The 26053-nt window shown below is 47.0% G+C and overlaps 1 protein-coding gene across 2 annotated transcripts; it reads left to right on the forward strand.

The window, feature by feature from the left end:
* Positions 1-1329: 1329 nt before the first annotated feature.
* LOC147901298 (uncharacterized protein At2g39795, mitochondrial-like) lies at positions 1330-24035 on the forward strand. Of its 2 annotated transcripts, none has more exons than XM_087376223.1 (5): positions 1330-1664; positions 1772-2115; positions 2276-2436; positions 23573-23637; positions 23769-24035. In XM_087376223.1, the coding sequence occupies exons 1-3, from the start codon at positions 1350-1352 to the stop codon at positions 2433-2435; spliced, it is 819 nt and encodes a 272-aa protein (XP_087232349.1). In that variant the 5' UTR covers positions 1330-1349; the 3' UTR covers position 2436; positions 23573-23637; positions 23769-24035. The 2 variants fall into 2 exon arrangements, with proteins under 2 accessions (XP_087232349.1, XP_087232350.1); XM_087376224.1 differs by having other exon boundaries at positions 23772-24035.
* Positions 24036-26053: the final 2018 nt, after the last annotated feature.

Raw genomic sequence — 26053 nt, forward strand, 5'->3', positions numbered from 1 at the left:
CTCTCCTCTAATAATGCCATCAGTTGGAGGTTGTTGTCCTTTGGTCGAGGATTGAATAGCAGGAGGTGAATGTGAAGTGAGATTCCCATTGGGAGCCACTGGAGCTTTGCCTTTATCCTGACTCCCAGAAGGCTGTTTACTGCTTTTATTTTTGTTGGCAACTGGAGTAGGAGCATCTTTGGTAGGCATTTGAATTGGCAAAGTGGTATGAGGCATTTTATGCTGATTCATTGGACACTGTGAAGCCAGGTGTCCAAACTTTTTGCACTCAAAACAAGCCCTTGCAAATAAGCCCCATTTGAGTTTATAAAAAGCACTTCCCATGTTCACATTATTCACCGTGACTGAATAAGAGTCCGGTGTGGGATTATCAGTATCCCAGAGAATGCAAAATCTGTTTGAGTTGCCATTTGGCCGTGGTGGGCAGACCACTTTACCTAAAGATGCTGCAATTTTAGGCAAAAGTGAGGCCATACATTGTGGGAAATCGACAACTTCAACCCAAACCGGGCATTTGTGTCGGATTAAAGCCTGAAAGTCCCTTGTGGGAGACCATGGCAATACATGCACCATTTGCTGCCCAAAAAAGAGAGGTGAATGTTCCAAAAGCATTTGTCTGTGGATCTCATCCACCATGATAACCTCAAAAAAGCCCCTAGCTGCATAGTGTACTTTACGAACAAAAGAGCCAGCCAATGTGCGTGTCAACCAGTTGCCTATCTCTGCAGCAGGTGGCATCCGGCCTGGAAAAAATAAAATGATTGCATTCTTGGCATATTCTCTGACTGGATCCACAATTTCATCGACCTCAACCATGAGGCCAACTGAAGGAACCGAGTCTGGTTGAGGCCAACTGAAGGAACCGAGTCTTTCCACTCTTTTCTCGTATCTGCAAATCCTTCATGCATGACATCATATACCAGTTGAGCCTCAAGAGTATCATGCTGATCCTCAACCTGCTTTTGCTTCTTGCAAGGAGCCGAGAAACGTTTTTTCATATGAATATTCTCCTTTTGATACGTTTTTTCATATGAATATTCTGCCATGACTTTGTAAGAAAGGGAGCGTAGGAATGAAGTACCTGTAAAAGGGTAGTGAAAGCCAAAAAAACCAGTCCCAAAGAAATATCCACAGGAAGCCCACAAGAGAGGAGAAGAAGAGTATAGCTAGTAAGGAGATAGCAGAGGGAAAGGTAAGATTTTGGCGGAAAACACACGACTGTTAGGGAAGACACCGGAGCAAAAAAACCCCAAAAACTTGTGCGGCAAGAGATACTAGATTGTACGTACGACGATGAGCTGTCACCCCCCGCCCCCCTACACACACACACTCATAAAGCCAAAGCGTCCATGTTAGATAGTTGTGGTTTTTTCCCTGGTATACAAACACTCAGAGAAATGGCTTGGACGTCTGGCCTCCGCCGCCTGCTCACACCTCCGCACCGCTTCACCCCATCTTCCCGCTACGCTTCCAGTGTTGATCTCGATCACGAAAAGCTCCTTCATCGCAAGAAACCTTCCAAACTTGCAAACAAATCCGTCCCTGTCGACGACACTTCCGTGCCTGTCCTACCCCTGGCCGACACTCTCGACCCAGACACTCTCCTTCTCAAGTCCTTGAAGAAAGAGTTGAAGGAAGCATCCAATGTGATAAAAAAGTACCAGGTCAGACGCGGGACCGTGTTTCCGTTCTTGGGTTTGAGTGATATATGTCGTTCTTGCAGCCGGGAGTCATCCTCATCTCTTGTTTGTGCATTGGGGCCAACCACCAGATTGCGATCAAGGGTTCTTTCGAGCCATTTCAGCTTGTGCCGAATGTGGGTACCAGCAATCTGACTCTGCGCAGGCAAATTGGCGATGAAGAAATTCTTGTGAAATGTATTTTAGACATAGAAGAACCAGAGGACGTGGAGTACCTTCTCGAAGACAATGAAGATGAACTAAAGATTGCTCAGAAGTTAAATTTGAGCGTTCGCATTACAAAAGGGTCGTCGGAAGAAAGCCCGCGAGTAACATTTTTGTGTTCTTATATGAGCCATTCTATCATTATTGAAGATATAGCATATCTGAGCCAACCATTGGAAGACGATTATCCCTATTCGGGTCCATATTTCACGTGAGTATGCACCAAGTCTGGAATATTCTTCAAACAAGGTTGCAGTGGCGGACGCGAAAGAATCCCCGACGCACTTTTAAAACGTTCTTTCAACAGAGTGCTAAATTATTTCAACTTTCCCTGAAGCAAATTTTGTTTTATGTATGTCATGTTTCTGCAGAGACTTGAGTCCGACTGTACAGGAGGCTTTTCAAAACGTGATAAAAGCTCGAGGGATCGATTCGAGTCTAGCAGATCTCATAATGGACCATTTATCTTCAAAGTACCAGGCCGAATACATCCTGTGGTTGCAAAAAATTCGATCTTTTTTGAAACGATGAGGTGAGTCATGTATTGGGTGTTAAGCAATCGTAGCTTACACAAAATGTGCTACGTTTATTCCCGCAATGGACTTACAATACTGGTTCCCCGATTCATTTATGCAACAGACATGTAAGCTAGACCTCCTCTTACAAGCCTGTCCATGCTAAGTACTCAGTGCGGACTGTGGAAGCCTGAAGTCTAGAGGACATACGAGAGGAAATCCACTTGCATGCATCATACCCACTATGTCTTGACACATACATCGAGACGATTGCTTAAGCAGAAGACTTGACCATGCTAAGTACTATATATTGCTTGTGGCCTTGGGAAATGGCCAAGTGCACAAAGAATGTAGCTGAGCCTCTACGGCTACAGGAGCCGATCCTCAATGACGCAAATGACATCTCTAAAGGAATAGGGGCCAGGAAGAGGCAGAGAGAGGCTGCCATGTGGGCAGCACACAGGCTGCCACCTGGACAGCACTTGTATTTAATGGAGATCCGCCCTTTAGGGCAGATCTGTCCTGGAAGGGACACCATGGTCATGGTGTTGGCTATCCCTTGGGCCACACATGGCCCTGACATAGCAGGATGGAAGGCTTGGCAAAGGCCTGCATATAGGCAGGCAAAAGGCCCTGTTTATGGGCAGAGTGGAGCAGGCCTGAAGGTTTTTATAGGCCTCAAAGTCTGACCTGGCCAGATTAACAGACCAGCTGGTTTGTTACAGATTGAGTCGACCAGTCTGTGGGAGCATTTCAGTCGGTATAAACGGCCCCCATTGGGGGGTAGAGTCATTCCAAGAGCGCCATCTGCAGAACAGCCCTCCAGAAGTGCACAGTAGGCACTAGAGGAGGTAGTGAAAGGAGGCAGCAGCAAGGCAGGGAATCCAGATCCTATTCCAACCCTCATATGTGCATCAGGGCACCAGAGAAAGTGGAGACGGATGCGCCGGCAGGGTGAAGCAAAGGCACCGGCAGATCTCCGTAGCCATAGTGAATTGCTCAACCGCTGAGCTGACAGATGGAGAGTTTTGGGCTAGTGTGCATCACTCTGCTGTCCATGTAGTGGTTTGTGAGTGCACCTTTTGTATTTTGGGCCTCTTTGGACGTTCTTATTCAGTTATTGGTTGCCATTTCTCGATGTCTATTCGGGCCCTACAAATCGACACAGGCGTGGATCAGAAGGTCAGCTCAGAGGGGGTGTTTAAAAAAAGGAAAAAGTGAGCAGAGTATGCCATTGGTCAGTTTACTCTCCAGTTTCCTTCAAGGTCTGATAACTTCAAAGATGCTATTACCCAAAGTGGACAATGACAAGCTGAACGGGAGCAACTACCCGATCTGGAAGGTGAAGATAAGGAGCCGCATGGTGGCTAGGAAGATTTGGGAGGTCAGCATGTGCGGAGAATTGAATCCCAAGGATCAATTGAATGGTGCAGGTAAAATAGTGACACAAGCTAACCCGCATGAGGTGGAAGAATAGGGGGAGAAGGACACAGACGCTGTGAGCAGAAGCTCTGGATCAGAATCTCAAATGAAGCTTCAAGGTCATTCTTGATTTAATTTTCTCGTCATTGGTGTCTGCAAGCAGTGTATCATCCACATACAGGAAGACCATCAACAAATCCTTCTTGACATAAAGGGTACTCTCAAGAGACTATTCTGTAGACCTTGATTGGTAAAAAATGTATGAATCTTCTCATACGACCGGGAGCTTTGTTTCAGCCGAAAAAGTGCCTTATGGAGTTTGCATACTTTGTGTTCCTGAGGTTGACTCACATATATCTTCCTGAAGTCCCCATTGAGGAAGGCTGTCAAGTCCCCCTTGAGAACGGTTGTTTTCATAGCCAACTGATGCACTTTCTGTTGAGACTGACATCTCCAGGCCTCCACAGGGCACACACCAGCTCCCACGCAACAGGGCCGTAGCAGGGGGACAGAGGGGGTAGACCTGGCCGACCAGGTCCTGGCCGACCAGCCCCTGGCCGACCAGCTGGTCGGCCCAGTTGGCTGACCGACCAAGCTGGTCGGTCTAGGCCAACTAGACCGACCCTCTGGCCTTCCCTATATAAGGGCCCTCCCCCTCCTCATTTCACTCACCCACTCCAGCAGCTCCTCAGGGCTCCAGTTATTGCCTGCTCCTGGCCGTCCCTACCTGAGCCCCTTAGCTGCCCTGTTGGCTGCCCACGCTCCCTCTGCAGATCCCTCTTCTTTCCCAGGCTCCTGCCTCCTCGCTCCAGGCTCCTCCAGTCTCCTTGTTCCCAGGCTCCTGCCTCTTCGCTCCAGGCTCCTCCAGCCTCCTCGTTCCCAGGCTCCTGCCTCCTCGCTTCAGGCTCCTCTAGCCTCCTCGTTCCCAGGCTCCTGCCTCCTCGCTTCAGGCTCCTCCAGCCTCCGTGCTCTCAGGCTGCAGCCTCCTTGTGCCCCTATCCTCTGCTCCAGTTCAGCCCCTTCTGCAGCTCCTGTTTCTCATCCTGTTCAGGACTCCTTGTATTACAGTTGCTGCCCTGGTTTATGGGCTGAGTTACAGCAGATCTGTTTGTGGCACATCTTGTTGTCTCTAGTGTTCTCTATGTGATTCTGTAGCTTCAGTTTGCTTGCATCTTCCGCTGCCACTTTTAATATGGTATCAGAGCACCAGAATACTCTCTGATCTTGGAGCTCCTGTATTGTTGAAGTTGAAGGAGCTTGTCCTCGTCGGCAACTCTCTTTCCCGCTGACTACAGAGCTCTCTTCTTCCCCTATATTTTTTTTTGCTGCCTTCCTCTTGTCGGCAGCCCCGTTCTAGATTTCGATCTGCTCACCAGCCCCGTTCTCTTCAGCCCCTGGTTGCTGTTCACTCCCTGGTTTCAGTCATGGCTGCTGAAACAAAGGATTCTGCTCCGGATCTTCGCGTTCCCCCTATGTCCAGCTTCTTTCAAGAGTCTGACAAGCCTGTACGCATCCCCACTCTTCCTACATTTCCAGATGCTCGGCAATTAGATGGGACCAACTATTCCCTTTGGAAAATTCAGATGGCATCTGTATTGGAATCTTATGATCTTGCCGAGTTTGTTGATCCCGGGATCCCTCGTCCGTCTCCTGAGGAGGATCCACATGCTTCTCTTATCTGGGACAAATTGAATGCTCGTGTGCGCTCGTTCATCTTTCTCAATTGTCAACCAGGGGTTCTCAATCATATCAAGCACCTTACTTCTGCACGTGCTATTTGGGAATTCCTTGATGGCATGTATCTTCGCGTCACTCCCATGAAACGTATCTCCTTGGAAGTTCAGCTTCGTTGCCGCGATCCGGCTACTTCCCCTTCCATACGGGACCACATCAATAAAATGCAGAGCATGCATCAGGACATCCTCCATGCAGGCAAGGCTATCTCCTCCGAAGATATGGCTATTACTCTCTTATCTCATGTTATTACTGACAGTCGATACGCCGCATTCTATTCTTCTCTTATTACTTCTGGCCGCCTCAGCACCATCACTTGGGAGGAACTTGTCCCCATGATGATGGATCAGGAGGAACAGTTCATTAAATCCTCTGATGGTCCTTCTGAGGCTCTTGTGGCCCACCGTCCCAAACCTCGATCCAAGAATGCTCCGTCCTCTGCCACTAACTCATCTTCTTCAGATCCCTCCAGTGACCGTCCTGCTCCCAAAGGTAATTGCAATCACTGTGGCACTCCTGGCCATTATTGGCGCAATCGTCCCTACCGCAAACACAAACGAGCTGACGCACCCATGGCCGCTGCGGCTGATGCTTCCCTTACCCCCACCCCTGCATTTGTTCACCTTGAGCTCTTGAATTCGGTACCCCTTCCTGCAGTAGAGTCATTGGCTCTCCATAGTTCCGATGCTCGTGAATGGATCGTTGATAGTGGGGCCTCTCGGCATATGACCCCCTCCTCCTCGCTGCTTCAGGATCTCACTCCTCATCCTGGTCGTGTCTGCATCGACGACAAGCACTCTATTCCTGTTCATTCAGAGGGCTCTCTTGATATTATTCCTGATGGCAAAGGGGGTAAACACTCTTCTCGTGTTCTTTATGTTCCGTCTCTCGGCTTTCATCTCCTTTCGGTTCATCAGATTTGTCAAAACAATATGAAGGTCGAGTTTGAAGCGGCCTCTGTTACCATCCGCGATCGTGCTACCAGACAGCCGGTTTGGACCGGCCATTCTACCAATGGTATCTACAAGCTTGTCGCCCTTCCCTCCCTTACAGGCACCTCCCTTGGCGACCTTTGGCACTATCGGTTTGGTCATCTACACATTGATGCTCTCCATCGTGCATTCCGTGACCAGCTTGTCCTCGGCCTCCCTAACGTCGGCACTCGCCAAGGTCTCTGTCCCTCTTGTATATTGGGCAAACAACATCGCGAGCCGTTCGCCCGTCATGCTTCTCGCCGTGCCACCGTTCCACTTGGTCTTGTTCACCTCGACCTATGTGGCCCTATGCAGGTTATGTCACTGGGGGGAGCCTCGTACTACATGCTCCTTGTTGATGACTTCAGTCGCTATTCTTGGATCTATTTTCTTTTCCACAAGGATCTGGCTTTCAGTCGTTTCCAGACCTGGCTGGCCCTGGTCGAGAAAGAATCCAACCACTCGCTCAAAATTCTTCGTGCTGATAAGGGTGGTGAGTTCACCTCTCTCGAGTTTGATCGGTTCTTGAGTAGTCATGGTGTCAAACGGGAATTTGCCAACACAGGTACCCCTTCTGATAATGGCGTGGTTGAACGTAAACATCGTACCGGCGTTGAAATGGCTCGGACAATGCTGACTCACAGTCAGCTCCCTCAGTCCCTCTGGGCTGAGGCCATGATGACAGCGATCCATACTCTTAACCGCTCTCCGACATCAGCGGTTCCAGGCATGACCCCTTATGGCTTACTATGGATCTAAGCCCGATGTTTCCCATTTTCGGGTATTTGGCTGTGATGCTTATGTTCATATTCCTAAATCTGATCGTGGAAAGCTTGATCCTAAGTCCCACAAGCTCTTGTTCGTAGGCTACAACTCCGTCTCCACTGGAGATCGCCTATATGATCCTCGCCGCCGCATTATCTCCGTGAGCAGGGATGTCCTTTTCGACGAGCAGGTCCTTCCGCCATCCTCCGACTCTCCTCCTGTTCTTGGAGATCCGTCCGATGCCCCGGAGCCCTCTATCCCTCCACCTGCCTCGTCCCCCGTTACATCACCTCCTATTCTCTCTCCTCCGCCTCCTTCTCCGGCTCCACCCTCGTCTGCTCCTCCCTTGGAACCCCGCTCGGTACGTGTACCGCGATGGCTCGGTACGTGTTCCACCCTCTCCGCTCCTCCGGTCTTGAGGATCCCTACTCCGAACCACACCCTGATGATGGGCCTCGTCGCTCTCATCGCCACCCCCCACCGTCCTCTTCTGATCCCCTCCATGTTAATTACGCCCTTATGTCTCGCATCCTCGCCACTCGCGAGCCCACTACCGTTCCTCAGGCTCTGGCCCAGCCTCATTGGAAACAGGCTATGGAAGCGGAAATTCATGCTCTTCTTCGGAACCATACCTGGGACCTTGTTCCTCGTCCTTCACACCGTTCCGTAATCGGTGTCCGGTGGATATTCAAAACAAAGTACGCCTCCGATGGTTCTGTCGACAAGTATAAAGCTCGGCTGGTGGCTAAAGGCTATGCCCAACGACCCGGCATCGACTATGGGAAGACCTTTGCACCTACCGCCCGGATGAGCACCATCCGAACAATCCTTGCTCTTGCGGCCCACCATCAGTGGCCCATTTTTCAAATGGACGTCAAATCTACGTTTTTGAATGGTGATCTTCAAGAAGAGGTATATGTGGATCAGCCACCCGGCTTCATTGATTCTCGTTCTCCTTCCATGGTCTGTCGCCTTCGCAATGCCCTCTATGGTCTCAAGCAAGCTCCTAGGACCTGGAATCAGCGTATTGATACCTTCTTCTGCCGCCAAGGGCTTCATCGCTCTCTGGCTGATCCCAATCTTTCTCTCTTTCATGAAGGACAGCTTCATACCTTCATCATTCTTTATGTGGATGATCTGATTCTTACTGGGAGTCATACCAATCATATCCTTGCCATTAAAGTTTCTCTTCAAACTGAATTTGAGATGACGGATATGGGCCGCCTCCATTTTTTCTTGGGTCTTGAGATTTGGCAGACCAAGAGGGGGTATTTTGTCTCTCAGCAGCGCTATGTTCACGAGCTCCTCGAAACTTTCCACATGGCTGACTGTCGGCCCATCACTTCTCCCATGGATCCCAACTCTAGACTCTCTGCTTCTGGGTCCACTGCTTATCCTGATGCCTCCCTCTACCGCTAGCTTGTTGGTTCTCTTATCTGGCTACTTAACACTCGACTGGATCTCGGCTTCTCTGTCGGCACCCTCAGTACCTTTATGCAAACCCCTTCGCTTTCTCATTGGCAGGCTGCTCGACGTCTCCTCCGCTATCTTCAGGGGACCTCTACTTTCGGGCTCCTATATACTGCCGGTGGCTCCTCTCCTTCCCTGCTCACTCTCCACGGTTGGAGTGACTCTGATTGGGCTGGCGACCCCGATTCTCGCCGCTCTACCACGGGCTATGTTTTCTCGTTTGGCTCTGCGGCTATCTCCTGGTCCAGTATACGACAACCCACGGTCGCCCTATCCTCCACCGAGGCTGAGTATCGTGCTATGTGTAGTGCCACCTGTGAGGCTGTGTGGCTTGGGCGCCTTCTTCTCGATTGTGGTTTTCAGCAACACGCTCCTACCACACTTTTTTGTGACAATCAAAGCTGTATCGCCCCTTGCTCGCAATCCGGTTTTCCATGCTCGGACAAAACACATCGAAATTCAGTACCACTACACTCGAGAGAAGGTTCTTGACGGTACCATTTTGCTCCTCTTCAGCACCACTACTGACAACGTCGCCGACATTTTTACCAAACCTGTTTCCTCTCCCCTTCTCCAGCGTCATGCCAGCTCTCTGGGTCTTGTGCCACACCCTGGAGCTGAGAGGGGGTGTTGAGACTGACATCTCCAGGCCTCCACAGGGCACACACCAGCTCCCACGCAACAGGGCCGTAGCAGGGGGACAGAGGGGGTAGACCTGGCCGACCAGCCCCTGGGCGACTAGCTTGGCTGACCGACCAAGCTGGTCGGTCTAGGCCAACTAGACCGACCCTCTGGCCTTCCCTATATAAGGGCCCTCCCCCTCCTCATTTCACTCACCCACTCCAGCAGCTCCTCAGGGCTCCAGTTATTGCCTGCTCTTGGCCGTCCCTACCTGAGCCCCTTAGCTGCCCTGTTGGCTGCCCACGCTCCCTCTGCAGATCCCTCTTCTTTCCCAGGCTCCTGCCTCCTCGCTCCAGGCTCCTCCAGTCTCCTTGTTCCCAGGCTCCTGCCTCTTCGCTCCAGGCTCCTCCAGCCTCCTCGTTCCCAGGCTCCTGCCTCCTCGCTTCAGGCTCCTCTAGCCTCCTCGTTCCCAGGCTCCTGCCTCCTCGCTTTAGGCTCCTCCAGCCTCCGTGCTCTCAGGCTGCAGCCTCCTTGTGCCCCTATCCTCTGCTCCAGTTCAGCCCCTTCTGCAGCTCCTGTTTCTCATCCTGTTCAGGACTCCTTGTATTATAGTTGCTGCCCTGGTTTATGGGCTGAGTTACAGCAGATCTGTTTGTGGCACATCTTGTTGTCTCTAGTGTTCTCTGTGTGATTCTGTAGCTTCAGTTTGCTTGCATCTTCCGCTGCCACTTTTAATACTTTCCACCCAAAATGAGCAGCCAATGAAGCAGCAAATCCGATGGTGGTCATCCTAGAAGTGGGGGCAAAGGTTTCATAGTCTATCTCCTTTTACTGAGAATAGATCTTGGCAACCAACATTTTTGAACTGAAAAAGTGAACTGTTTGAGCAGTACCAATGCCGAATTAATCTCCCCCAAAAATACACTGTTTGTAGAAAGATACCTTGAACAAAAACAGCGCCAAAGGCACCTAAAATCTGCAGCAAACTGTAGCAGCTGTTCCACAGCTAGCAGGGCCTCAACAAGAGTGCTACTCGCTCGAAAATGAGTTTGCAATAGGTCACATGTGACCCGTACAGGTCCAAAATGTAAACCAGCTGCAAAAACAGTAGAAAGTCTGCTGAAAATGCTTCTAGATGCTACACCTGACTGGCGCAACCGTACAGACCGCTTCAGATATGTACTTGCACCAACCTGAAATCTGCAAGTAGGTTACATCAGCAGCCTGAATCCTAAAACGGGGTCACAAACAGCCGATAAACTGTGAAAACAATTCTAAGCAACAGGGCAAAACTGTAGCAGAGGCTGAAGAATAGCTATCGTGCAGCTTTCAACGCCAGAACTTCTGCAACTAGCCTCGAAATCTGCAGCCCCGAAACAGCAGCAGCAATACCTGAACAACCCAAATCTGCAAAAAGTCTGCAGAAACCCTTTGAAATTTTTAGGAATGTAGGCAACCATTTGGAATATCCAAAACAGCAACAATGCCAAAAAAACTAGTCGACCAGCTCCAAAAACACCTCAAAATGATGCAGTTTGGTCTCTAGAGTACCTCTAGGAGATCCCCCAATGCAGGTGGCTGATTAAAAACTGTCTGGAAACTGAGGTTTTTGGTGTCGCAGTTGAAGATTCTTGCGACGGATGTTGTCTTGCATGCTTGGGCAAGCACGGGGGGGCATGGGGAACTTGCTTTGAGACCAAATGTGAGAAGTGGAGATGGAGGGAAGAGCAAGAATGAAGTGCGGAGGGGTTGTCAACATAACAAAACCCTACCTATGTAAACCTAGGGTGAGGTAAAACTCACTCAATCACTAACTCAACCACGAATTGTGATTAAGGGAAAAAACCTTAGAAGGAAAGGTGCCTCTAACCCTCATAACACAATTTAGAGGAGGCTTGGACCAACAACACTAGCTTGATCCGTATGCTCTAGAATCAATGGTTTACAATGAAGATGGAGGAAGCAGATGTTGTAAGTGAGCATCTGGTTAAAGTCAAGGTTGTTAGACATCATGTAGAAAAACATTTAATAAAGGGAAGCTTCTTGCTAGAGCCAACTCCATATCGAGGAAGAATAACTTGAGAATGCAAGGCACACGTATGAAACACAACTCAACTCTAGGTGCTTTACTCAACAATAATAGAGGACAACTCAGATCGGGAATTGAACTTAGGTGTATAGCCAAAACAGAATATATCATGGTAGATATCAAGTACGAAATTTGCTAAACACTGTACCAAGACCTTCAACCAACGGTCGCCGCACCCTCTCATGTAAACTCTCCCTCATCTGCTATGTGCCCCCATGTAGCCTTCAGTAGCTGCTCAAGGTTGAGCATGCTGCAAAATCTGCTCTTATATTCTATGCAGAGAAAGCTCCCTCTGACGCACCACCTTATGATCTCCTAGTGTGTAGGTCTGCGCCAAGGTGTGATGTAGATGCTTGGGACTTTTGCCTTGCAAGAATTGTTGGTGTAGATCCCTTGATCTCCCTCTGCTCTTCACCCAGAATTGTGACCTGCAGCTGGGACTTGTAGAATGAGTGCCTTCCCCCTAAAGGGGCCTATTTATAGGTCAGAGGACCCGTCTAGGTTGATAGGCACCTTAGTGCTGGTTCTTGCTTCTGCCTTGCTGTCATCCTGCTTCAACATGTATCCACTTGCTTGGTACTATTTCTTTTTGTTTTTCAATAGTATGCTTATTAATAAATGAAATGTTTTCCTACTATTCAGTTACAGACAATGGGGACTAGGTCTAGCATTTGAGGGTGGACCCCCTTGCTTGGGGTTATGGGCATTAGTGACCCACAAGAGGGATGGCCTCTCTTGAGAGGGACATCTGGAAACCACACCCAAATTGAGTACCCAAACATGGGACCAATCAAATGCACAGATTGCATACTGACCTAGGAACCATTCAAGAGAATGTTCCCTGAGCTTTGGGTGTGGGCCTGGCAGCATGCTAAGAGTAATGGAGATACAAGATAAGATGACAAACAAATGAGCTCAGTATGGCTCAATTATGACCTTAGAGTACGTCAATAGATAGTCCAAGCTGTTAGGAACCCGTGGGTGCGATCAGAATTGAATTCTGACAACTTTGAAATTTTAGGGTTTTTGGGAGTGACATGTGGCAGACTGCCACATGGAATCTGAGCTGGCAGGTCAGTCCACCTGTCCCACACATGTGGCAGCATGCATGGCAAGTGGCAGGGCATGCAGGCCAAGTGTGGTAGATTTGGCGCAGGTTGTGGGCTGTCCTCTTTGGGACTGCAGCCCACCAAAAATCTAGGACAAGTGTCCACCTTCCACTCTAAGCCTGGGGGGGGGCTGAGCCTATAAAAGAAGGCCTCTCCCCTTCATTCCCTACATGAAAAATTCGTCACTTTTCTTCTCTCTCCTTTTGGTTGATGCAGTAGAACCTCTCCAGCTCCTTGGGTGCAGCCAGCTTCTCCCCAGGCCATTCTCTCACCTCAACAGCACTTTCTCTCTCTATAGCAGCACATTCTCTCTCTACAGTTCCAGCCCCTCCTCTCCAGAAATCTGCCCTCTCTCAGCTCTTCTGGAACAGCCGCAGCATCCTCTCTCCTTCTCCTAGCCTGGAGCAGCCACTGCCCCTTTCTCTCTCCTGCTGCAGTCTTTCTCTCTCTACTGTTCCAGCCCATTCCCCTTGCAGAAATCTGGCTTTCTGTGCACCTCTGGAACAGCAGCAGCTCCTCTCTTACATCCCCTCCCTTGGGATCAGCATTGGCACTCTCTCTCTACAGCTATCACTTCATAAAGGCTTTCTCTCTCTAGCCTACAGGCTGTTTTTCTAAGCTGTTCTCGTTCCAGCCCCATTTCCACACTCTTCTCACCCAAGGTAGCTTCAGAGGCATCAAGGACTTCATCTACAAAAGGGTCAAGTCACGAAGGGAGCCTGTATTGTCAAGTTTTTCTCATTTACAGCACTATTTCATGTTGTTTCTACTATCTTTCTAGAAACTAGTGCTTGCCTCTAATGTTGGATGTAAGTGGTGATTGTTGCAGGTTTCTTCCTTGTGGATTGGGCAAGCCAAGAGTTGACGTGAGCTTGGAGTCCTCCTTTTTATTGTCTACCTTGCACATATGCTCTTGAGTCTTGTATCTAGGTCCTAGGTTTTCACTGAGTTCATCAGTTTGGAAGGTGCATTGCACCTTGGTCTTGTATCTCCATTTTCAAGAATAAAGTGAGCCTGGATAAGGGGGGGGGGGGGGCGTCTTGGCCCCTCAATCATATTGCAATTTCCAATGATGTCACTTTGTGTTTAAGCTGTATAAGTCTTAATTCCAGCTTAATTGCAAACTCTTAAGTTCAAGTATATGTGTTTGGCAACTCGCAATCATTTCATTCAAACGCCTCTGCAAAATCCATTGTCTGAATTGATAGAAAGCACCGAGTAGTTTACATTGGTATCAGAGCTTAGGCAGTGGTCCTATACTCTGTGCTTTCTCTTGTCGAGTCTCTCCTTCATTGAGTCATCTTATCATCATGGCAGCCAATGGACCTGACCCTCCTCCTAACCTGCATGAGGTGAGTGCTCTCTTGTCAAACATTGCTCGATAGGTTCAAGTGCTGGAAAGCAACCAAGTAGAAACTCATGACATAGGGCCCCAATCCCAAGAAAGAGGCCGTGCAGACAACACCAACTCCACTCATGCAAACAAAAGAGAAAATCTTTTCCGCTGATCAATTCGTGGAGGATTATGACTCTGCTTATGCCATGGTTCGAGCAGCCATTGAAAAGGCACAGGAGAAACAAAGAGCAGCTACAAATAAAAGACTGAGGGCATTTGCAGTGAAAGAAGGCCAATGGGTCTTATTGAAATTTGAGAAAGCCCGGTTAAAAACCAAAGTGGGCAAAAAAGCGCATCTACTTCAAGCTATCATTTCGATATTATGGTCCTTTTTAGGTGTTGCAGGTAATAAATGATGTCTCAGTCCGATTGAGACTTCAAGAGCATTGGAAGATCCACGATGTCTTCCACGTAAGCTTGGTGAAACCCTTCATTGGAGAACCACCTCAAGAGCCCACACTGGACGATGCACCTGAAGTAGAGGACACTGAGATCTTGTTGATCCCAGAGCAAATTATTCTGCATAACTTCACTACGGGACGTTGAGGCACGACTCGTAAGATGTACCTTTTGAAGTTCAGAGGGCTCCCATCCACCGATGCCCAGGAAGCATTTCAGTTGAGGACAACCAAATGAAAGACGGAGGGAATGTCATCCTACTTCAACATGTATACACTTACTTGGTACTATTTCTTTTTGTTTTTCAATAGTATGCTTCTTAAGAAATGAAATGTTTTCCTACTGTTTAGTTACGGACAATGGGGACTAGGTCTAGCATTTGAGGGTGGACCCCCTTGCTTGGGGTTATGGGCATTAGTGACCCACAAGAGTGATAGCCTCTCTTTGAGAGGGACATCTGGAAACCACACCCCACCTGAGTACCCAAACATGGGACCAATCAAATGCACAGATTGCATACTGACTTAGGAACCATTCAAGAGAATGTTCCCTGAGCTTTGGGTGTGGGCCTGGCAGCATGCCAAGAGTAATGGAGATACAAGATAAGACGACAAACAAATGAGCTCAATATGGCTCAATTATGACCTTAGAGTACATCAATAGATAGTCCAAGCTGCTAGGAACCCGTGGGTGCGATCAGAATTGAATTCTGACAACTTTGAAATTTTAGGGTTTTTGGGAGTGACGTGGCAGCTGACACGTGGCAGACTGCCACATGGAATCTGAGCTGGCAGGTCAGTCCACCTGTCCCACACATCTGGTAGCATGCATGGCAAGTGGCAGGGCATGCAGGCCAAGTGTCTGGCCGCAAATCTGGTAGATTTGGAGCAGGTTGTGGGCTGTCCTCTTTGGGACTGCAGCCCACCAAAAATCTGGGACAAGTGTCCACCTTCCACTCTAAGCCTGGGGGGGGGGCTGAGCCTATAAAAGAAGGCCTCTCCCCTTCATTCCCTACATGAGAAATTCGTCACTTTTCTTCTCTCTCCTTTTGGTTGATGCAGCAGAACCTCTCCAGCTCCTTGGGTGCAGCCAGCTTCTCCCCAGGCCATTCTCTCACCTCAACAGCACTTTCTCTCTCTACAGCAGCACTTTCTCTCTCTACAGTTCCAGCCCCTCCTCTCCAGAAATCTGCCCTCTCTCAGCTCTTCTGGAACAGCAGCAGCATCCTCTCTCCTTCTCCTAGCCTGGAGCACCCTTTCTCTCCCCTGCTGCAGTCTTTCTCTCTCTACTACAGAATTCCTCTCTCTACTGTTCCAGCCCATTCCCTTGCAGAAATTTGGCTTTCTGTGCACCTCTGGAACAGCAGCAGCTCCTCTCTTACATCCCCTCCCTTGGGATCAGCATTGGCACTCTCTCTCTATAGCTATCACTCCATAAAGGCTTTCTCTCTCTAGCCTATAGGCTGTTTTTCTAAGCTGTTCTCATTCCAGCCCCATTTCCACACTCTCCTCACCCAAGGTAGCTTCAAAGGCATCAAGGACTTCATCTATAAAAGGGTCAAGTCACGAAGGGAGCCTGTATTGTCAAGTTTATCTCATTTACAGCACTATTTCATGTTGTTTCTACTATCTTTCTAGAAACTAGTATTTGCCTCTAATGTTGGATGTAAGTGGTGATTGTTGCAGGCTTTTTCCTTGTGGATTGGGCAAGCCAAGAGTTGAAACCTGAGCTTGGAGTCCTCCTTTTTGTCGTCTACCTTGCACATATGCTCTTGAGTCTTGTATCTAGGTCCTAGGTTTTCACTGAGTTCATCAGTTTGGAAGGTGCATTGCACCTTGGTCTTGTATCTCCATTTTCAAGAATAAAGTGAGCCTGGATAAGAGGGGGGGGGGGCGTCTTGGCCCCTCAATCATATTGCAATTTCCAATGATGTCACTTTGTGTATAAGTTGTATAAGTCTTAATTCCAGCTTAATTGCAAACTCTTAAGTTCAAGTATATGTGTTTGGCAACTCGCAATCATTTCATTCAAACGCCTCTGCAAAATCTGTTGTCTGAATTGATAGAAAGCACCGAGTAGTTTATACTTGCTGCAGCCTCAATCCCTCTGTACTTGCTTGTAACTGACCAATCTGGCCAGGATGTACTGCCCATCTCCTGCTGCTGCTGCTGCTACCATACAGCATCTGCTATTGCTGCTGACCAGGTATTCTCTATTTTCTGCAGCCCTTTTGCTGGCCTAATCTGGCTGCCCTAAAATAAGAAAGAGGATTTCTTCTGTCTGTTGTCTATGTGGCAGCCATCTTGCTGCCTACATGGCAGCCTCAGCACATCCCGCTACTGATGCATCTGCCCTCATATATCTTGATGTATCAATCCCTTGAGATCTCCTCATTTGGGGGCTTACAGGTGGGGCATTGATCCTATTCTTTCAACACCCTCTCATTGACACTTTGTGGTCCAATACCCACTTTGTCAAAGGGATGCTCCATCAGCTGCTTTGCAGAAGCTCTTAGGAACAAGTTGAGGATGTCTTTATCATGAGGTCCTGTGTCCCACACCTCTAGTAATTTCTTTGCAATTGTTCAAGAACTTGGATCCCCTCTGGAATAGTGGTACAATTTTGGTCCTAGTTACAAATGTTCCGGAGCTTTCAGTATTTCAAGGCACCAATGGAACCGTACCCCTCAGAAGATAGGAATGGATCAAATCTTGCAAGGTACAAAAGATAATTGGATTTTTTTCAACACGACATAAAATCGGCAATATCTGCATCTTGGTCCTTGATTCCTTGCACAGTGAAATCCTTGTGGCTAGTCCACGTTGATCCTCACTTAGAGGAATCCCTCTATCCAACTCTGGAGTAATACTGTTATCCACTTATCTTTCATGGGCACGATCATCTCTCCTGGATCTTCCAAATCCCAAGTCTCCACCATAAAGGCTTTGACAAAAGCATCATCAAGTCTTCCCAATGTCCTTCAACGTTGGGCTTGCTTGGAGAAGCCTCCTTATTACCTCCGCTGATTAGCACCTCAAACTTGTTGAAGTCTCTATCACTTATCTTAAGTGCAATCTTGTAGCTGGTGGTGGTGAAAGCCTCCACAATGAGAAACCCCCTATGTTTGTACGGAAGGCTTTCACCCTCCATTTTCCATCCAAGTGAGAATACTTGTACAAACACTCATTCTCAAGCAATCTACTGAAATTCCAAGGATAGATACCTTGTAGACTCGCTTGCCCATAGTTGCGCGCCGCAACAAAAATGGTAGAAGCGAGGGAAACGGAGTTTCTAGCCCGAGTCGAAACGGCAGAACGAGAAACAGCAATATGGTACAATTTAGGTGTAAAAGTAAATTTTTAATACATAATACAATTATCAATATGGTGCTTAAAGTGACAAATTATGCTACTTAGCATTAAGTCATGACTTATGCAGCATGCATGATTTTTCAACATCTACGATTCTATGACCTATCATTCGTGAATGATGATTCAAGAATTAACGACACTCTGAAATGGATTGCAATTTGCAATCGCACGAGTAAAAAGCATCCAATATCATCTAGTATTATCCAGATTCATGAACGATGTGACATATCAATATCAGAAAAATAAAAGCACATCCATAGTAGCCTCCATGATCATGAATCATGTCAAAAAAAAAGGTAGCCAGCTGCCAAAGTAAATTCAGTTGTGGATCAAGCTTTCATAAGAGACAACTTCACTACTTGTATATACCTTTGTAAGACTAGAATAAGTCCAATCATACAAATTTAGATTTCATAAGAGACAACTTCACTACTTGTAACGTTACTTTTAAGCAATTTGAAGTTGTATAAATAACAGGTTACTAATACCTATCTTTGGATGAATGGATTATGACAGACATGCCTTGCTATACGAGTTCTCTCCAAGGACTGCAATTCAAGTCCTTGTGGGGGGAACTGGAGCAATGTTGAGCCCTCTTCCACACAAAGAAGAGGTACAGATTGAGCATGACTCAATTGGAGCGGTCGGTGTTTTGTCATTACAACCTCCATCTCCTTGAGTGCACCGGCAGCTCCCCTGAACCTTGCCAAGTGAACGTAGACAACATGGACGTAAAGAAGATGAAGGCCATATAGGATATCCCGCAATAGGAGTTGATATATACGCCATGTTATACGAGGAGCTGCCAACACTAGTACATCCGCACAGGATCGCAGCCATCTAGAGATGGTGCTTTGCCATATTTCTCCCACCAAGAGACAGGCTGCAACTGTGTCTCTCCGAGCCTAGTCGACGGTCTACCAAATGAGTTACTGTGATTGCGGAACAACAGAAGATCATCCTCCAATGTTCGTTGCATTTGCACATCACCACCTGTCCACTTTTGTAGGTATTGTTGCATCCCCTCCTCCAACTCCTCATTTTTATATTGATCTTGAGCGCGCCATGGAGGATGCAATACATGTGCAACCGCATGGATTGGGTGGTGGAACTAATCCACCTCTCATTCCACACTGCACGGATGTCCTGGACCCTAAATCACACCATAACATACAAAAATCATGCATAAATTAAAAATTGCAGCAATGAGATTGAATAATAATTTGGTGAACTATAAATTGTAGTCTTACTTGTTAGGCGATAGGGCAGTATTTATGTTGAGGGCTTCTCCAATCTTGTCCATAAACTTGTACAAGAGCTCTAACATGCTTCCCTCCATGTCCGTGATGCGGAGCACCATGTAGATTGGATTAGTCAAATCATGTCACCAAGCTTCATCCATGATCATGCGTGCAAATTTGAGAGACTTTGCATGGCCTCAATCATCCCAATCATTCCACTCCTGAGACAAACTGTGTGTAGCAAGCCTTGGCGCACTCGCATGAGGCTCTCTGCCACTATGAACATGTAAGAAAACGTGGTGGCTAAAGGTTTCAATAGCTCGAGGTCACACTAGGCCCGATAGATGCTGAGGATTTTTCAATTTCTTCGTGACAAACTTCACAATATTGCGGGTGGCGGAAAGATGGCACCAATCCAAGCTATCTTTCCCAGGTCCTGGATCAAAAGATCAAGGCAATGTAAGGCAAATGGTACCCACACAATCTTTGTGAACTCATCTTCCAACATCTCACCCATAGCCATACAATTGCGGCCAGTATCCGTCAGTAGTTGCACCACGTGCCTCATACCTATCTCCAACATGGTTGTACGCATGTGGTTCCAAATGAACAATTTTGTAATCACTGTCCTGCGGTGGTGGAGGCATCTACGGCTCTCAAGAACATGGTCTCCTTGCAAGAAGACACCAAATTGTTGTACACACCCCTAGTGCATACATCCGAGCATCCATTACATAAGAGTGTGCACCCATACTTTACCCAAGTCTCTTTCAAGGGTTCCATTTGGGCTTCCAAACTTGTCCTCTCTCTTCTTAGCTCTCTTGTCCTCAAGGCTTTATATATAGTCCCTTCCCGTTCATACCCCATGCGGGTAACAGCTCTTGTGGCTTCTTTCATTGCAAAGTATTCGCCACATGAAAGGTTATTGCACATTGTATGAAGAGTTTCATGAGCTTTCTAGTGGCCTCCTTAACTGCTTGCTTTTTGCATGCGTGCTTGAATGCTAGACCTTTGTAATGAGCCTCTTTTTTGGCATTAGCATCCACACTACATGATCCATGTGACAAGGGTGTCCTCGTAGCACTTGGACCATGCTCGATGTTGATGATGCTCCTCTACTTCTCTTTGAACCCAATGTGTTAGCATCATCCAATGGCTTCGTGGCCTTGGCTTCTTCTTCGTCTTCATATTAATCAACTTCACTACAAAAACTTATATTCTACGTGACTGTTTCCATACACAAGCTTTTCTTCAATCTGCAAACTCTCTTCTAAGGTCTGTTGATGCCTTAGTGTGTGACCATATGGTTGCTGCGTACCCAGTTCTTCATCCAAGTATCCATTTAAGATGCATTCTTAAAGTCTACTTGGTAAATGATTTATTTTCCAATGGTTGTGTTAAGGCAATGTGGTTACGCTTCCAACCTCAAAGGCCAGATTTCAAAGGAGGAGGCACAAACTCACAAGGTCCTAAATCACCCGCATGATGATCTTTCACGTGTGTGATCGACCCCGTTTTGCTTGACACAGTAATTACATATCCACTTCTTGGAGCCTCCACCTCCCGAATAACTATCGATGTGGGAGACATGGATCCAATATGCATCTTTTGGCATAGCAAAAGGAGGAGAAGGGGGGAGAGTATGAGGAGGAGCAGGAGTAGGAGGACTCAAGGAGGAGGATGGAGAGGAGGAGGAGGAGGAGGAGGAGGAAGAGTATGAGGTTGAGGGGGGACAGTATGGGGAGGATGAGGTAGAGTATGGGGAGAAAAAGGAGGGACAACGAGAGAATGAGGGGAGGATGGAGAGGCTGAAGTAGGAGAGGAGGAGGAGGAGGAGGGGTAGGAGAGAAGTATGAAAGCAGTAGAAGGGTAGGAGGGTGGAGAGCTGGAGCGAAGAGGCGAACAGGATTCGGGAGGCAAAATGAGGCACGGCCATGCTTAGGTTTTTTTTTTTTTTTTTTTAAAACAGGGTTTCCGAAATGGTGCCATTTTGGTGTTCCCGTTTCTCGGCGCTGAAACACCATTTCGTGCAACACTGAGAATGATCACAAATATTGCATGGCTCCAAAATCACAAGAGGATGGCACATAGGAGGTGGCTATCTGCAGTAGCAGGCAACAACATGAGGTTATTCATCCAAGGTATGTATGCTCAGTGTTCTTTTGGCAGTTCAACGAGATATTTTGGAACATTTGGTTGGCTTGGAGTTCTCAATACGGAGAGACCAGCAGGACAGCCAGAGGGGGTAGTTCCAGAGTAGAGGCATGCGACGCCTTCTGTATGATGACTGAGAGTGTTGGTGGTGTGGACTTCCTGAAGGACACGGAGCTGACAAGGTTGGAACTTGGTTGTCAAAGAAGCCTTCCCAAAGGTTCCAGTTGCACCATGTGAGAGATTTACAAACAGTCTCTGTCAAAGACTTCGTGTTGGACATGGGAGAGCATAAAGAGATTACAGATGTAACCTCGGAAGACTAGGATCCAAACCTGAGGATTGCTCTCAGGGAGCATTAATCGAGAGACAATTAGAGTTGTTGGACGAATATTTCTAGGAGATTTGTCAGATGATCACTACCACTTGGAGAGTGACATCACGGACGAGTTAGCCAGTTCGACTCAGGTGCAGTCTGGATGATGCGGAGGGGTTTCCAGATGCCACAGACCATGCCATCAGAGAGTAGATGTGGAGTTTGAGCTACGGGTGTTTAGACCAGACGAAGAAGAGGCCTTCAATGTGTTCCTCAGCCTTCTTCTCAAGGAGCAGATGGAGCACATTCTTTGAGGAGTGGGCCGTGGTTCACAATGGCTAATTGAAAGGGGTCTCAGAGAATTAGGGTCCACTCCCTGTGTGTAAGCCCCCAAACGAGGAAAGCATGGGGGAGTGACTCTTGTAGAGGAATGCAGGGCAGGAAGGGAGAGGGAGAGGCTGCCATGGACAGTACATGATTGTCCTTGTATTTAATGGAGATCCATCCTTTAGTGAAGCTCTGTCCTTGAAGGGCCATGGTGTTAGCCATTCCTTTGGCCACACATGGACCCTGGCATAGGGCCGAATTTCAGCGAGGGAATAGCCTCAATAGAGGGTCATGTAAGGCTGTGCATAGGCCTGCATATAGGCAGGCAGAAGGCCCTGTTATAGCAGAAGTGAAGCAGGCCTGCGGGGGTTATATAGGCCCTCAAACCCTGCTCTAGTCAGCCAGTTCACTGATTGGGTTGGCCAGATTTACAGACCAGTTGGTCTGTTACAGACTCGGTCGGCCAGTCTATGGGGGCATTTCAGCCCCTATTAGAGGCCCCCATTGGGGGATAGAGAGTCATTCCACGAGAGCTCTCTGCAGACTGCAGAGCATCCCTCCAGAAGTGCGCAGTGGCAATAGAGGAGGCAGTGAAAGGCAGCATGCCAGCAGCATCAAGACAGGGAATCCACTTCGTGTTCCAACCCTCTTATCTGCATCACAGCACACAGAAAAGGTGGCGACAGATACGGCAGAAGGATAAAGGCACTAGCAAATCCAGGAGCCATTGTGAAGAGCTCAACCAACATAGTGCAGAAAGGGTGCTGACAGACGGAGAGTTTTGGGCTATTTCCATGGCCACTGAAGACCTCATTGAGCGGTTTGTAAGATCACCTTTTATAAACATTTTGGTCTGTTTGGACGTTTTTCTTCAATTATTGGTTGCCAAATCTTGCAGTCTATTCCAGGTCTGAGCATGCTTTACATTTATATGTATGTGTGCACATCCCAAGTAGGATCTAGAGTTCTCAGGTATGATCTGGTGGATGATTTAATCTTCCACTACATATTCTAACATGGTGCCAGAAGCTAGGACTTGAGCTAGAAGTGCAATATCCTCCAATGGACTGCTTCCTGATCCTCAATTGAGATGCTAAAGGGGTTACTGATGGCTTGAGGTGGGTGAAGCCCTCATCCACTGCTTTCTGGGGCTTCAGAAGGCTGGATTTGAGGAGAATATGGGGGGCTGAGGACCCCTCCCCCCCTGGAACTGGCTATCTGCTGCTGCTGACTCAGACCTGGAATAGCTGACCGCCTTGTGCCTGGTCTGTTTTGTCTTCTCCGTCCACGTGGCAGTCCAGTCCAACATGGACTGTCTGCTGCTCTGTCTGTGCACATGGCAGATCTATGCTTGCTTGCTGCTGCTGTTGGCAGCCCCTATGGTTGCCGTAGGCAGATACTCACAGGTCTATAGAGGCCTGTGTCAGCCCTTGAGGCATGGAATTGAAAATTGCAATTGGAGAGACGTTGTAGCAGACATCACAACCCCTCCAACTGTTTTTCATTACCTTTACAGAAAAGAAGGAAAGAAACTCAGCTTCTAGTGTGGCATTATTGAACATCTGAATCAGTAACATCTGACATATACAATATTAGCAGATATTGCATTCACAATGCTTTTGCATCTTTTTTTGTGTGTTAGTAAGTAATCGTGGGAGGAAAGCTGTATATAATTCCTGCAGATTTGCTGCTTGATAAAGTTTTATTTCCACATTAAGAAGTTTTCTTACAAGTTTTCTCACCTTTTTTCTTGTGACTGTTCGTTCAGGTATAGAGGTCCCAATGTCATAACTTCATAGATGTCTATTGTGATGCTCAAGCCCTTATTAGCAGGTAATGCAGTTTGTGTTAGTACGTACTCTTGGGAAGAATTCGCAATAATTATGGCTCATTGCCAATGTTTGATCAGTATAACCGCAGCATTGGGAAATTTTGACACCTTTTTTCGCGATGATTACTGACAGAAGCTCCACATGACATCATGATGCTAAAAAAGGGGAATATGAGTTGGGTGGGACCTACAGAAAATGGTGACTTCAAGGGAAATTTTGTTGCAGCCTGCTATTCCCCCCATGCCATTGCTGTTTGATGGAGAATAGCAGCCTCAATGGTGAGCTTATTATCACCAAAGGCCCGAAGGCAAAGCATATGGTTGACCTGCACTTTACCCACATGTGTTTAACCACCTAGAGAAACGATGTTTTCTTTATATTTTCTTTTTTTTTTGAGAGGGGTGGGGGGGGGCGGGGGGGGGGACTGGCTACATTCTTGGAAATATAGAAACCTTTTATCTGGCTATGTTGTTTTCCACTATTGATAGGCACTCTGTAATCTGTCATTATGTGATGAGCATTCAGTATTCCGTCATTGTTGTGGATCTATAACAAATGAAAGATTAGATTTGTTCTATGAAAGGGTGCAGTTAGCTAGTTTAGGTGGGTTTTAGAGGGTTTGTGATGAGGTGCCAGTATGAACATGGTTGGGTGTATAATATACCTCAAGCACATTTAATGTCATGGTAGCCCTAAGAGATGAGGTCTATTGTTTGCATGGACTGAGTCCAGTACTTCAATTTGATTAAGTGTAATGCTAGGAGAACTCACCATGTACCAAAGTTGTGGAAAAGATCTCTCTAGAATCCACTATTGAACTTCGAGTCTTGATCTAATACTACCTTGGGAATGCCTCACATTGTTTACCGATATGTTATGAACACTATTAGACATAATAACCTTGGGAATGCCACACATTGGGTACCAATATGAGATGAGCATGCATGTTGTGTCTAGTGCATCGATTGTGCTTTTGCATAGGATCAATGCTCTAAACTTGTTGTACCTATCTATGGTGAAACACATGATGTCCTTGGTATCTATGGATGGTGGAACTTTATGACAAACTGCATTCTAGTTTGGAATCTCGAAGGGTTGGAGCAATTGAGCCGTATTTTCATGAGGGGGCCTTCAATCTCTAGTACGCCTTGCAATGAGAGACATGGTGCACATTACTCCTACAATGCCCCCAAGAAAGTCTCTCTCTAACTTTTCCATGTTGGCTATACTTGTCAAACCAATTGATTGTATGTTCGAAGGTTGGTTGAAATTTAGAAATTACCCAAAGTTTGCATTTGTGGAATGGTTGTTGGTCATGCATGGCATAATCATCGAGCTAGTTGTTCAACATAACTTTTTTGAAACTCCACAGAGTTGGTATTGATTTGTTATGTCGAGGGAAATAAAATCTTGAACAATGTAAAGTGTAGACATCACTTCTTACTATTGAGAGAATTTGCAAATAACATCCTCTATCCTCGAGACATAGTCATTCCTTTGAATTGTGGGAATGTACGACTTCGATGACCATTCCTAACCATGAGCTCTTGTTTGAACAAGAAATGCTTCCAAGTCTTGACGGCATGAGTGATTGCAAGAAGTCATCTTTTATAAACTAAATACCTTCTATTGGAATCAGCTCGTCTCCCTTGAGTGCTATAACGAGGCCTCTCTACCCCATTCCTACTTTGATAGCATAGTTGTCGGCGGTTTTCACATCATATGTAAGGTCCCACTAGAGGGACATTTAAGCTTGTGATCTCTCTCTCATTTGAGCTTCTCTCTATCTCTTCTTGCATCTACACAAGTCTTAAAGCAAGATAATTGGATTTTGTACCGTGCCATATCTTTGGCACTAGATATCTTGCTTTTTACTTGGTGATTGAAAGGACATTTATATATCTACATGTTGTATTAGCTATGTTATGTTCTAGGCAAGTGTATGAAATTTTCCCAACATGGTATCAATGCCAAGGAGATGAACACTCTTGGTGGCAAAGCAAGGTAGCTTATTCCAACTTTAGGAATCTATAGAAATATGCATAGCGACTGATATGCCTATTCCCAATTTTGGAGAGAAGGGGATGTTGGATGGGAAAATTGACACCATCTAGAAGATAAAGCTATGGAATCACATTGTGATCTCAAGGTTTAGCTTGTGACCGTTGTCCAAAAGGTTAATAGCAATAAGCTTGCCATGTTGTTTCCTAGCAAGCTTCCACATAGCTTCAATGGGTTTGTGACCACCCTAGTGATTTGAGAAAGATCGAGGCCTCTCACGGTTGAGGAGGCTTGTTCTTAATTACTCTAGGAAGAAGCTTATCTTGAAGTTGTAGGATAGAGACGGTGAAGAGAAGGCATTTATTGCTTCTACATGGAATGATAAAGGCAAAAGTGGTAAAGGTAAGCAAAACAAG

Source organism: Dipteris shenzhenensis, chromosome 6 (assembly GCF_047967505.1).
Source record: "Dipteris shenzhenensis isolate YYH24624 ecotype China chromosome 6, Dip_SZ_1.0, whole genome shotgun sequence".
Lineage (NCBI taxonomy): Eukaryota > Viridiplantae > Streptophyta > Polypodiopsida > Gleicheniales > Dipteridaceae > Dipteris > Dipteris shenzhenensis.